This window comes from Rhyacophila brunnea, unplaced genomic scaffold, assembly GCF_057557595.1.
Source record: "Rhyacophila brunnea isolate RB1 unplaced genomic scaffold, BYU_Rbru_1.0 scaffold_14, whole genome shotgun sequence".
Taxonomy (NCBI): Eukaryota; Metazoa; Arthropoda; class Insecta; order Trichoptera; family Rhyacophilidae; genus Rhyacophila; species Rhyacophila brunnea.
This window is the reverse complement of record NW_028232796.1, coordinates 32,196,517-32,211,254: the sequence shown is the minus strand read 5'-3', so window position 1 is coordinate 32,211,254 and position 14,738 is coordinate 32,196,517. Positions and strand designations below refer to the sequence as shown.

General features: G+C 31.2%; 2 protein-coding genes across 2 annotated transcripts; one reads left to right on the top strand and one right to left on the bottom strand.

The window, feature by feature from the left end:
- The first annotated feature begins 640 nt into the window (after nucleotides 1-640).
- LOC147075868 (uncharacterized) lies at nucleotides 641-2,944 on the top strand. The gene is made up of 2 exons (XM_085941852.1): nucleotides 641-652; nucleotides 2,381-2,944. The coding sequence occupies exons 1-2, from the start codon at nucleotides 641-643 to the stop codon at nucleotides 2,942-2,944; spliced, it is 576 nt and encodes a 191-aa protein (XP_085797978.1).
- A 4,972-nt stretch (nucleotides 2,945-7,916) lies between these two features.
- LOC147075867 (uncharacterized) lies at nucleotides 7,917-13,488 on the bottom strand. The gene is made up of 2 exons (XM_085941812.1): nucleotides 13,477-13,488; nucleotides 7,917-8,486 (listed from the first exon to the last, which is right to left on the bottom strand). Exons 1-2 carry the CDS (start codon nucleotides 13,486-13,488, stop codon nucleotides 7,917-7,919), a joined length of 582 nt encoding a protein of 193 aa, XP_085797938.1.
- Between the last annotated feature and the right edge of the window lie 1,250 nt (nucleotides 13,489-14,738).

Here is a 14,738-nt window from a genome sequence, read left to right as displayed (position 1 = left end):
TGCTCCATGCTCTGCATTTCACCGCACTTGCAGGCTTGGTCATCGGAGATCCCCCAATTTATCACGTTATCTCGGTTGCACCCCACCATGGTTCTCAGTCTGAAGAACCTTCTCGCTGGTGCCCCTTGGAAACGATGACAACTACTAATACCGGCCAATCTTTACCATACCGGAACTTCAAAAACATGCCCATCGTTAATAAGCACCGACTTGTCACTTATATGTTTTAATAAATGCAAAAAAATAATGTATTTTTTTCTTGCACTCTAGACATTTCACTAAAAAATATTCTTACAAACATCACTGCAACAAAAAATACAATATTAAATATGAATGTGCTCAAATAAAAAAATAACATTTTTGAATATCGAATTCGCTTTCGGCAAAACGGGTCTTGTGATATTATTATCAAGATCGTTAAAGCGCGCGAAACTAGTTCAAGCCATGGCAAATATTTTTTTGGCCAATGTGGCGACAGTCCTGCCACGTGTGGCCATCACCTTGACGAAGGAGCCTCGCAGACATTTTGTTGGTCTCCATCTGGGGGTAAGAAAGCTCGTCGCCGGTATAAAATGGCCAGGCGGAGTAATCAGAGTATCAAAACATTTTTTGTTGATCCATTGACAACACTTACCTAAAAATGGCATTCAAAGTGAGTAACTTGCTAACTAATAACTATTTTTTAAATTTATTTATTAAAACAAAATTTAACTAAAACTCAATCTAGAGAAAAGTGATCTTGAAATCTGAGTTTTTTTTATTTTAACGATTAGTTTTTTATACGAGTTTATCGTCATTAATCTGTTAAACCCACTAATGTGATCATTTTGTCAAAATGTTTTTTTATATAATATCCTTTATATTAATAATTAGACCAAATGATTTAGTAAAACTCCCAAAATTTAAAATTAAACTTAATTAATAAGTTAATAACACCATCCCTCATTTTAATAAAACAAAGTGTACAGATTTTTTTTTTTTTTTTATTATTTTAAACATTGTTTTATTATTGCCACGATGATTATAACGGCTTGCAATGTCGTGGATTCCGGCTTAGAAACCCAGGTCTGGCAAATTCATACGTTGTTTATCAATGTGTGTTTGGTCCCAGAGTATAGACGTGGCTTATGTAATTTTCTCGTAAATAAGTAACCAAGTCGATCCTTTTATAATCGAACATGGTAATGTTAATGTATGTATATTATAATACGTAGTTATTATATCTGAATTATTGAAAACACTCGATGATGACGAGCTCCCTTACTACCTGTTATTTAGATAAATCGGTACGTTATTAAGATACTTACTGAAACGTTCATTGTTTTACCTCTTTTAAAAAAATAAATATCTGAGGTATATATAAATCAATGACAATATTATGTTAAAAAATAGTTTTTGTTTTATATAAAACATTTTATAATTAATTATTAAGTATTTATAATATTATTGTATAATCAGTTATAATCAATTAAATAATATATGTACACACATATAAAATTACACTTGTTGGGTCAATAGTGTGGTGTTCGATGTGTAGGTAGAGGATAATGATTTATTAGCAGCGTATCGGTACAATAGTATATTATACAATGATAGTTACGAGCTAAGTACTTGGATTCGATTGACATTTAGATAAATTATTCTTCGTTATTTATACAATAAAAAGTAATACATTAACATTAAATTCTGGTACATAATCATATTGGACTAATTATAGAGTCAGCGTTTTAAATCGAGTAGTTTGTGAAATTTTATTTATTATTACCGTCGTAAGAAAATATGATACCATGAAAAATGATTATTCGGCTAATACACCGTAATAATATAATGTGCGGTGATATGATGTAGTAATATACCGTATCTAATATCGCCAATCAACTTGCTGATCTAGCTAAGATTTGTTTACTGGAAATTGATTCGCTGGGAATATATTATTGCAGAATAATTTGATACATTAAACAATATATATTTGATCGCTACTATACTACAGCTACACACTAAAGATAAGTATCTTACTGAATTCGCTGCTTAGTTAAATTACGATCTGTGATATGCATTGATAGGATTGACATTGTAAATAAACTCAAGATTCTGTTTATGTCGATTAAATGAACATGTCCATAAAGGCAGACAAAGTTGGCCATTATTAAATTGAATGGGTATGTTTTCATGTATTGTTTAAATAATTTTAATTTTAAATCATGTATGTGATGTATTCATGTATTTTAAGAGTTGCCACAAGACTATTGAATAGATATTAAAAAAAAGAGTAAAAATAATAAGCTCATACCAATCACGTGTAGAATAATATTATTCTTTCTCTATTTTTAATGTTAACCGTACATCTATAATTTAAAGTAAATAACATACATATTTTTAGATCGTAGTCCTGTGTTCCATGCTGGCTCTTGCCAACGCTGGATACGAAATCACCAGCGGAGAGCAGAACATCCACCGCAGCTACGGAAACCTCGGCCAGGTCGCCACCTTCTCCAAGACCATCGACACACCTTTTTCCAGTGTCAGCAAGCACGACGTGAGAGTTAGCAACCCAGGAGTAGCAGTACACGCCGCTCCATTGGCTTACTCCCACGGACCAGCTTATGCCCCAGCGGCTTATTCTCATGGAGCATCTTACGCTCCAGCAGCCTATGCTCATGGACCAGCATATGCCCCAGCTCAAGTAGCTTATGCCTCTGCCCCAGTTCACGCTCCCCTTGCTTATTCCGCCCCAGTAGCCAGCTATGCTGCTCCTTTGTCCTATGCCGCCCCAGTGGCTAAGTACGCCGCCCCTCTGTCTTACGCTTCTCCAGCTGTGTCATATGGCGCACCAATTGCCAAGGTCGGCGCCGGTCATGCTCTCCTCGGAGTCGCTTACTCAGCCGCCCCCGCCGTCTCCCACATGACCTACTCCAACGGTGTTGGACTCGCCTACTCCTGGTAAACAATGTCCTTGCTAATTATTACCTCCATTGAATCATCTTTTGCAATCTCTTTTATTCTAAATCTCTCACTTTTTCTTCCGAATCTAATTTATATCTGTTGAATATGTATTTATTTATTTTTGTATTTTTATTATTGTAATTATTTATTTATTAATAAATCTAAGCAGTTAAATCTACATCGTTATTTTATTTCAAATACAAAATTATTAATTGAAAAATAACAATAAATAAATAAAATCTCTACTAAAAAATAAATATTTAAAATTTAAGAAAAGATTGTAACGTTCCATTTTCAAAAGGCGAATGTACGCGTTCGCCATTATGGATTGAGTGATATTCGCATTGTATGGCCCTTGGTCGGTAAATGCTCGCTGTACTTCGACTGGTTAATCTGCAAACTGCAATTTTGACCAAAAATTATATTTTGATGCCATTTTGTTATTAAGCATGCTTTCAAACTCCTAAACCTATAAATAAATGCTTTATCGTTCTTCACACAAAACAGCCAAGTGCAGGTGCCAAAGTTCATATATAGTAAATGTAACAACTTCGTTATTTATGTAAATTGTCTTTATATTATATAACAAGGAAGTTTAAATAGTGTATTAATTCATAGTGCAGGTTATTTGTAAAAAAATCAAAGTGTACTTTTGGAATTGGTAAATTCCGCTGGAATTATTCTATCTATGCTTTTTCCTTCCTCAACAATGGAAAAATTGCTAGGCGTAATAATTGGATATTTTGAATCAGTTGACAATGTACCTACCATTGAAGAGGACGAAGCAGGTCCTGATTATTATTAAACAATGTGGAATAAGTACTACATTTTATGTTGTAGGTACCTTTACACTTGGTATTAAAAACTGGATAATTAAAAGCTCAAGATATATAGGCCTGGAGGCATGCGCTGGAGGCTGCTAAGGCCCACACAGTATTTTAGAGTATTTAAGTAGATAATAATACACCTAGCATGTTAATTATGTTAATATTGAAATTGTAAGTAGGTTAAGTAGGTACCTACTTTAGTTTAATGATTTAAATCAAAACAAAAACATTCGACGTCATAATATTTTACAAGTAAATTCTGTTTTTAAATATAGTACCAACAGAGGTACCTTCAAAATATTGTAATCCATTTTATCATAAAAATAAAAATGAATCATGCCTGTGATATTATGAAAGAAACTCCGCATTGAGATTTATCATAACATTTTGGTAAACAGAAAATAGCAGGGATTCCATTTTCAATTTTCTTTGAGAAGAATTTAAAATTTTGGAATAAAGTGCTAGGTGTATTATGATCTTATTAAAATAATGACTGATATTAAATTTGTCCTTTTACGTATTCTAAAGCAAATGAAATACTACATTTTTACTGAAGTTGTTTGAAATTATGAATGAAGCACTGTCAAAAATATTTTATGATAATAAGGAATTCCTGAGATCTTTTAAAAAAAAGACGCGAACATAAATTATAATATATTAAAACATAAGTGTGAATTTAAATTCCTTGTTGGAATATAAAATAAATTTTGAAGCTGTTATGGAAGATTCTAAAAGATTTGATGAAACGGGAAATGAATAAAAATGCCACAATTTTAAACTTAGGTACAACCTGTGTTCATATTACGTACCTATGCAGCAAAATCAAAAAATTAATTATCACACACGATGATAAACAAAACATGATAATATGTCTTATAACAGAAGATGAATACGAAGAAACAGAACGTTGACAAAACAGAACACCTATAAATAAACTATGACATTTCAGGAAAAATATAACATTTAATATTGAAATTGTCGTACCTATCTCTAATATGTTGTATAGAATTTTATTAAGTTTATATTTATTAGGCCAAAGGATGAAATCTTTTTATATTTAGACGCCAAAAAACATTTTTTTTTTTTAACTTTAATCGACTTTTTTTGTTAATTTTTCAAATTTTACCGCCAAGTCAAGAGCTCTTTTTATCTCTTCTTTTCAAAATATTTCAATCATTACTGCCACTTTAACCAAGTGTTATGTAGATTAGGACATTTTGCGAGCCAGTGGTTGAGGCTTAACAATATGATTCCTCGATTATTTACGTGCCAAACGTGACACGCTTATTGTAAATTAGCCACTGCTGAATATTATCATATAATATACTGACCAATTAATAGGCTTATATCTTTGTTATCAAATTTTTACTCTACCTTATCGAACATAATATTTGGATTCGATATTCAAACCAAATAAATTACCCTCTAGGAGCGCGATGCTCAATTCGTACTTACCATAAAATAACAGTAAAAATTGTAAGTGGCCGAAATCCATCTGTTAACTATTTATAGATTATAGAAATAAGGAATCCTTAACCATATACTACTTTTGTTATGAACTCGCTCCCTTGCCCCTCTTCCGTATTGCCATTTACCACTGACAGCTGCTGTCAAAATAAATTGACGTGTCTTTAAAACGGCCAATACACTCAAATTCATTTAACAAATGATCTCAATATGGGTATTGAACAACTATTAAATATCCGTGACATTTAATACGAAATATTTTCCTTTACTTTCTTGATTCTGTACATGTCTTAATTTGGTAAAACCGATTATCGAATTGAAATGTCAGTATCAATGAATTATGAATTAACTTTTCTTATTCAGATTTAGATATTTATGTAATATTAAACCAATAGATAGGTAGTTGAAATATATAAGTACTTAGTTACCTACACACCAACATGGTAATATTAGTTTTAATCACTCTATATAATTATTCACATCATGGCATATATTTGTAATAATTGTAAATGACAAAATCTGACATTTCAACGGCAAGTGTTACCGTATCGGGAAAAACATGGTCAAAAAATAACTTATATTATTCACTAATTGCGGAGACATTTAATCATTTTTATTAAATATTATTTGTGTATTTATAGTTATTGAATTTATTTTGTATATTTTTCATATTTTTGTCATCGTTTAACAATTACAAAATAATTTACCTAAATTATGAAAAAGAGAATTTTTATATATGGTTATATTTTCAATAGAAAAACAGAACGACGCTATTGCAGATTTGGTGGACCATAGACAACTCGATAATAACTATGAAAAGCTTTCTGGATAGTGTTTTGTTGTTATTTTGTTGTGCATAGGGCTCGGTTGATGTTATTTTTATAACAAAATATTTTTTATTACTTAACTATTTTTTATTCAACGAATAATTTACAAGATTTAAGAATGTAGCATTCTTTTTTATTGAATTTCTTTTATTGTGTTAACCGTCAATTCGTGGTGGAAATGCACAGTATTATTAATTTAATTTAATACAACGCAAATTTTCATAGTAAATTTTCCACTTTTATTAATTATATCTGGACCGGTTTCATCCGCTTCAGATGAACAATTTTAACTGAAATATAATTTGACTGTAACGTCGATTAGTAATTAAGGTAATTATTACATACTTTGATTTAAAATACAAAAGCCAATTATCAATAGTACCTAACTCAGTATCTAAGAGTATCGTAAGAGACATTAGTTAAAATTCGTCGTAGTTAGATAATATGCCTATAGCATCGTGGTCAATGAACGTGGTCGCGAATCCCGATAACCGCAGGTTCGATCCTGATGGATGTCGTATTTTTTTCTATTGTTTATATTTATCTTTCTCAGAAGTGTTTTCAAACTGTGTATGTTCAATGTATTTTCATAATATAACGACTATTAATTAGAAGGCTTTAATAAACATAGGGATAATATTAATTTACATATTCATTGAAGCCTTATATTATTATTACCGAAGCAGAAGATAAAACACAAATTTAATGAATAAATAAATATTTTAACTCTTATTGTATCGGAGCTCTTGAATCATGCATGAGAGTGTTATGTTATGATTTTGTTAAATATTTATATTTAATATTAATTATTCATTATTTTATCTGAAAGAGTTACTTTTACTAAAAATTGGTCCGTATCTAATATTTTTGACGTATTTTTTATCAATAATAATAATTATTTTGTTTACGTTAACTATTTTTTATTCAATTTTTTATTTAACAGATACAACATACGATTTAAAAATGGAATGTTCGTTCTTTAATATATTATAATATATTCTGGGTAGCTTTAAGTTAAATTTAAAAGTTAAATTTATTAAGCCCTGCCTTACCAAACCATAATCAATATTCTTCCATCTGTAAAATATCTAAAATGATGTATGGTTTACTGGCATAATTTTAGATACGAGTATTTACAGGTAAATGAACATTGTTTGACTATTATTATCTACTATGGCTTCGATTAGACAAAGTTTAATTGAATTTAAAAAAAACTAACAAATACTATTTACACATTGCAGTCTTAGCACGATGAAAACAAATAAACAAAGTTTAGTGAGCACTATTTATATCGGATCATAACAGCCTACCTCTACCCTTTGCCATTGGTACCTATTGTTACCTATTTTATACATATATTCACAATTGCGAAAAATGGTCGACACAATAAACCATATTTGACGCATAGTTTTTGGTTAATTTAGGCGTGATTTGGTACGGTGGAAGTTGTTTAATAATTGGTAAAATACATTTGCTGGAATCTGATGGATGTTGGATCGTCTCCCGCTGGGACTCGATATTATTTTCAACATACTTTTTCTAAGTATTTTTCTAGGTATTCCGAATTATTTGTTTTTTAAAAATAATTAATGACTATACAGATGATCTTGTATATTTATATAAAGAAGAAAGTTTTAAATTAAATGAAAGACAAACATAGATTAATCTTTTACGCTTTATTAGAAAATAAATAAATAATTACAATAGAATAATAAATAACTTAAAAAGATAAAGGCAAGATTATAGTGAGAAAGAACATAGGAACTGTATAGATATATAATATAAGGGTGAAGATTATGCAATTGAAGATATTGATTGAAGACAGTGGTGAGAAGATCAGCGAGGATATTGTTTACCAAGAGTACGCGAGTCCAACACCGTTGGAGTAGGTCATGTGGGAGACGGCAGGAGCGGCGGAGTAAGCGACTCCGAGGAGAGCAGGGCCGGCGGCAACCTTAGCAATTGGTGCGCCATATGACACAGCTGGAGAAGCGTAAGACAGAGGGGCGGCGTACTTAGCCACTGGGGCGGCATAAGCCAGAGGAGCGGCGTACTTGGCAACAGGAGCGGAATAAGCCAAAGGAGCAGCATAGCTGGCTACTGGGGCGGAATAAGCGAGGGGAGCGTGAACTGGGGCGGAGGCATAAGCAACTGGAGCTTGAGCATATGCTGGTCCATGGGCATAAGCCGCTGGTGCGTAGGCTGGTCCGTGGGAGTAAGCCAATGGAGCGGCGTGTACGGCGACTCCTGGGTTGCTCACTCTCACGTCGTGTTTGCTAACGCTGGAGAAGGGTGTATCGATGGTCTTGGAGTAGGTGGAGATCTGACCAAGGTTTCCGTAGCTGCGGTGGATGTTCATGTCTCCGCTGGTGATTTCGTATCCAGCGTTGGCAAGAGCCAGCATGGAGCACAGGACTACGATCTGTAGAAGATTGAAAAAATGACAATCAGTATTTTCTTTAAGTTTGGTAATGACTTATAAGAAGTCGTATATATATTGTGTTGTCACGTTCTAATAGAGAGGGTGTCTAATATAATGAGATGTTTCTTAACGACGAAGATTGGATAAGGGTCTTGTAATATAAATGTGACAACACAATATTAGAAAGCTGGAATGTCTAACAAATCGGTATGTGCAAAAGCTGGAATGAAGTATAGGTAAATCGTTTTACAGAGGCACCATGGGTACGGCAAATACGGCTTGCAGTTGCAGTGGTATTGTTTGCTAGCATTGAAACAGGCATTGTCGCAAGCAATTCAATACACGTGCGAATCGCCTATGGTGTCACTGTAGAATGATTTACCTATACCTCTGTATGAAAGTATAAAATCGAAATATATTGTTTTTTTCGCCGCCTGAATGAAAAGGTAATTTATTTTGTGCAGTTTTTTGCTAAGTATTTGTCTCCTTAGAATTGATTAAATAGTGACCTTTGAAAGGATTATTCAGCTTCAATATTAATTTTAGATTAAAAAAATAGTAAATTTAATATATACATCGGTACTATGTATTACGCATTGCAACCATTCTATGAAGACGAAAAGGAACAGAGAAAAGAGTAAACAAATTCTTATTTATGCCAGAGAATATTCGAGTGCTTAAAGTCAGACAACGTTATCTACAAAAAATGGTTTTTTTTTTTTTTGAGATAACGTTATTTTACATTTACGGCTACATGATAGTCAAACAACATTATGTCAATTTTTTCTAATTTTTTATTAAATCGTCAGTAAAGTTTAACGCTAACTACATAAGTAACCCTTGTTTTCATATTTTTTAAAAACTATCCCTATAAATTTTAACATCATCATAAGCAAGATAAATGTACAATACACAATAAATTATAAAATATTAACATTAAGTTTTAAATAAACATTTCCCTTGTTGAGTAACAAGAATCTAAAATAACGATTTTTGGCTCTCCTGTAAAGTTGCACTTTTGTAGATAGTGTTGTTTGACACTAAGCCCTCGATTATGATATGTACACCCCAATTCTGGACACTCTTAATATATTATAATACATTGATACATGCCCAGACACTTGTACGTATGCAGTTCGCCGTTACTATACCGTGAAAGTTGTATCGTAAATATATGGCCGTATAGTAAAGACCGTCCAACCTCTTTGGGTCGTATTATAGTACTGACATAAAATTCATGTCCAAATAAAATACGGTTCTTTTCGGTTTACACTTTACAGGAAGCCAGTAGCAAACGAATTTTGAAAATAACCGATATACAGGATTATTTGTCAGGTTAGATTAGGTTACGTTAGGTAAGGTCAGGTTTTCATTATTGAATTTATGAATTTTGCCAAAATCAGCTATGAAAATTGGATTAATGCTCATATTGAATCTAATAAAATTGGAGACCGTATAGTAGACACTCATCACTTTCGATAAGAAAGCTCACGGCAAACTGTACTACGGAGAAATGTAATACGTATAATTTACATGTAACCATTATATCCACACCCCAATTCTGGACACTCTTTATATATTATGATACATTGATAGTCATACGGTGTCCAATTAAATGATATACAACTATACTAAAATGCACAATTACTTTAATTATTTTTCTCTTGATTTCATAGACAGAGGCGGTTTACCTTGCTTCTTTTGTACTGGTTGGTTGAACTTGTCAATTATGACTTGACTTTTAAAATATTTTGATCAGTATCTTGCTCAATTAAAGATGAAATATGCGTTTATTTTACGACCGATTAGTATGGGCGAAATGAAACACATGAAAACGTTACTAGGACACGTAATTACGTAATCGTATGGTATTTTGTATCAGATTAATAAAAGGTCTCAGTTGGCAATTACTTTGTTAAAAATTATCAAAAAGTTGTGGGTATACGTGACTTAAAAATTATACATCGAATTATATTATAATATAAAATCACAAAGAAGTATGGCACCTACGCCACCTACTTATTTAATACATTTAACAAACATAATTTTGAAAACACTTTTGAGAAAATATTTATTATAACCGGTCGAAAAAATCATTTTTGAAAAAAGCAAGCCACCCAGCAGGAATTGCACTTGCATCTCTCGGGTTTCGCGCCCATGCACATAGACCACTATGCTATAGGCGCCTTACTTAATTGCGAGAAATTTAGCTAATGGCTTTTAATACTCTCTGAAGCGCTTTCCTAATTGAGTTAATATTGGCTATCGGCTTTTGTATTTTAAATCAAAGTAGGTATTACTTTAATTACTAACCGAAGTCACGGATCACTCAAAGATTTTTGTTGTTACTTACTTGAACTTGTTAATAATTTTTAATTAACTATTTTTTTATTCAAAGAATAATTCACATCTGAGAAAATATATTATAACCAATAGAAAAAAGCTTTTTTGAAAAGAGTAAGACACCCAGCAGGAATCGATACATTTAAGAAAAGCGATAAATTAATTGAATAATAAGGTTAGAATTTTTTTTTGATCTACAATTCAGTGTGAATTTTGGCCGTCTAATAAAAGTTTTACGAGAAAAACTATTAAGCCCATACACGTCATGTACATACATTTTAGGAAGCGGACATTTTAGTACTCAACTATATCTGGCGAAGATGGCATTGTTAATCAAATATATATAATATATTATAACGTCAAAACAATTAATTCAAATCTAATGTTTCTAAGTGACAAGATTGACAAGTTCACGCGTAAGATCAATTGGTACGAATAGTAGTCAGAATGAATGAATTGAATTATGATTATGACAAATTTATAATGTAATCTTTATATCACCATGTTCAATCCTAAGAAGATTGCATGGATCTTCACCGTGTGAAAGTCGTATTAACAGATTTCAGTCACTTGCTCAAACTATTAGGTCCATATTCTAGATTGGAAAATAGCATGTAAATTTGCGAGATTTGGGATTCAAATCGGAGACCCGCGACAATATAAGCCGACACATTACTGCTTTGCAATCGAGGGCGTATCCTTTATTAACGCATTATAAATATTTTATCAAGTGTCTGCATTGAAGTAGGTACTAAGAACATGTTCGTTTATGTAGCACTTCAAATTCACACATTTTCCAAGTGTGTTTGCACCGAAAGTCGTAGATAGTCGATATACGATAGTCGTAGATTATGAGTGTAGCTATGCGGTATTAAATTAAAAAAATATGTTAGATAAAACATAATGTGTAACTACCGAATTGTACATCGTAGAGTACGCGACAAAGTCATTAAGTAAAGTATAATATTTATAATCTAAAGTTACCATAAAGAAGGATAACAGACAAACTCAAGGACTCAAAATGTTTATTATAACAATACAAAACTTTGAAAAGTTTATAGAAAAATAAACTTTGCAATGGAATGTTATTCATAAAAGCTCTTTACTTGAGGTTTTAAACATTAAATCACAGAGAGTATTAAATTAAGTAGGCAACTAGAAGTAATTACTGGGAAATTGTACTATGATTATTGTTATAAATCAGAGAATATATTAAAGTATTTCGGTGTCGGTTGTATAAATATGAATAAAGTTTTACACAAAAGTGATAAACGAAAGATGTGGCAGACAGTCCGTCGCCATATTATCATAATATCATCAATCATCATGATATGTGATTATAATATAACGTATCCACGTTTTTAACATATTAAAATAATACTAGTTGATTATTTATTAAATAGTGAAAGTTATTATTTAATTTTGTTTTACTGCAATTTCTTGGTAGAAAAATACAGCATATTAATGGAATACTAGACACTTGTTTTGTTACCTAGTATTTTTTTTAATTTATAGTAAATACTATTTTTTACGATTGGGTTTTAATATTACTCCAAGATGATTATGCGTACTTCATAATTAGACATGCAATTTGTAAAAAAACTTACAGAAATTATTATTTGTTATTTTTAATATTACTAAATTTGACAACGCAAGTTTTGTTGTGTGCTTATACGACATTAAAACGTTAATAAAACATAATATACTTATAGTATTTAGTCAAGATAAATAAATTTACTTACCCAGTGCTAAAAAATTACGTTTTATTAGTTTTGAGATATTTTTATTGTTTTTAACACTACAAGTTCATGAGCCTTTATCACAGTAGTGTAGTGAAACAGTAATTTAGTAGTTTAAGTGAAACAATCAAACATCTATACTTTGTAAAAATGAGATACTAAAATGTATTGTTACCTCATCGGAAATCAAACCCAGAGCTCTCGCATTGGACTACGAAGAAAATAGAATTCTGGATAGCTACGTTTTAAGCGGATTGATAAACTATGCTATTGTTTACTGAAGGGATGCCAAAACTACACATATTTTCTATAACCAAATGGCAATTAGAATTAATAAACATAACTTTGTTATAATACCATTATAATTGATTTCTACCACATGAAAGCCAGATCCATTTATTAATTTTACAGTTATTTTTCTTTTACGTCATATTAGAAATGGGGTGACAATTTTGACTTCAAATTACAAATTGACAAATAAAAAATGGCCCAGATCATTAAATTATGTTGATATAATTAACATAAAACACAATATTATATAATACTCATTCCGATAATGATCAAGACCTCTTGATGATACCCTGTTGAAATGGATGAAAGTTTTGATGGCTATTAAATCACGTGGAATAAATTATAATAATATTTTATATTTTTTATTTAAAACAGTGTCTTGTCATCAAAAATAAATTTTAATTTGACGTCATTGATTTTATTTCGTAAATTTAATGTATGCTAATTCTTTTCACAGAAGTATAGGACAATTAATATTGTACTTATAATAAAAATAAAAATATGTTTAAAAAGTATCAATATTTCCTTTGAGTTGAGTCACATTAAAACTCTTGTTGGCTGACTTATAATAAATTTTATATATAGGTAATTAACATATATTGTGAACTGTTACTCACTTTGAATGCCATTTTAGGGGATTGTATCAGTTTGTTGATTGCAAACGAAATGATAAAGTTGATTCGCGAATTCGCCTTTTTATACTTGAGGCGACTGTTGGTCGACTTTTGTCTTGAGATCGACATCGCTAGCGGGTCAAAGAAAACCCGCCGATTCGTGGTTGACGATGTCCTTGACAAAGTTAACATCGGCGGAGAAAACTGTCGCAATTAATAATATATTGTGCGCTTTCGTGTCCAGTAATTTGTATACGAAAGTCAACATGCCAAAAATATCATGCCGATTTTCAAAAAGCAGAAAATCTTTTAAACTATATTGAATTATCATCGATTATTACTTTGGTGATTTTTAAAAAGATAGAATATAAATTTTACCGTTAAAGAACACTTTTTAAAAATAGAAATACTTTGGGCCTACATTGGTCACCAGTAAGGATTCCAATCTTGAGATACCGAACTATTTTCGATACCGATGAATCCCGATATTGGTAAACATGATCCCAAAACTTTCGGGATTGATTTTTTATCAGTTTTTATGGAGAATAAAATAAAAACGAACTAGATTAGAAATAAACTGAGTTTGAATGAAGATTGAGTTATTACCCATATGTTTCCTATCCATTTTATTATAACAAAGTTTTTATTATCTCGTATTCTTGTTTGTCCGGTGCTCTTTTGTCCAGTACAAATCTTGCAATCGATTTTTAACTAACTTCCCGACTAGCTAGACATTTGAAATTTTTAGAATATATCAGAACACGATGCCTATGCATTCTTTAAAGCCTGCATAGCCTTTTAGCCATCTTTAAGTATAATTGAATTCATTTTCAGTTAATTCTGTTTTGTATGAAAAGTTATTTCGGAAGAAATCTGTAATCCAATCCACTATTATTGGTTGCTAAGTGGTCGGTCCTAGCAACTCAATTATTAATATATACGTGCGTTACTATGGAAATCAAAATGACAATTTAGCCATCTTTAAGCAGAATTGAATTCATGTTCAGTTAATTCTATTTTGTATGGAAAGTTATTTCAGAAAAATCCGTAAAAAGTAAAAGACTATTATTAGTTGCTAAGGGGGTGGTCTTAGCAACAAAATTATTAATATATACGTGCGTTACTATGGAAATCAAAATGAAATGTCAAAATGAAATTTCAGTATTCTATATTATTGTTTGTTTGTTTTTTATTTACTTCATATCAAGTACAAGTTTGAGCATATTGAGCATAATAATTCAATAGAAAATTTAAAAACGTTGTTT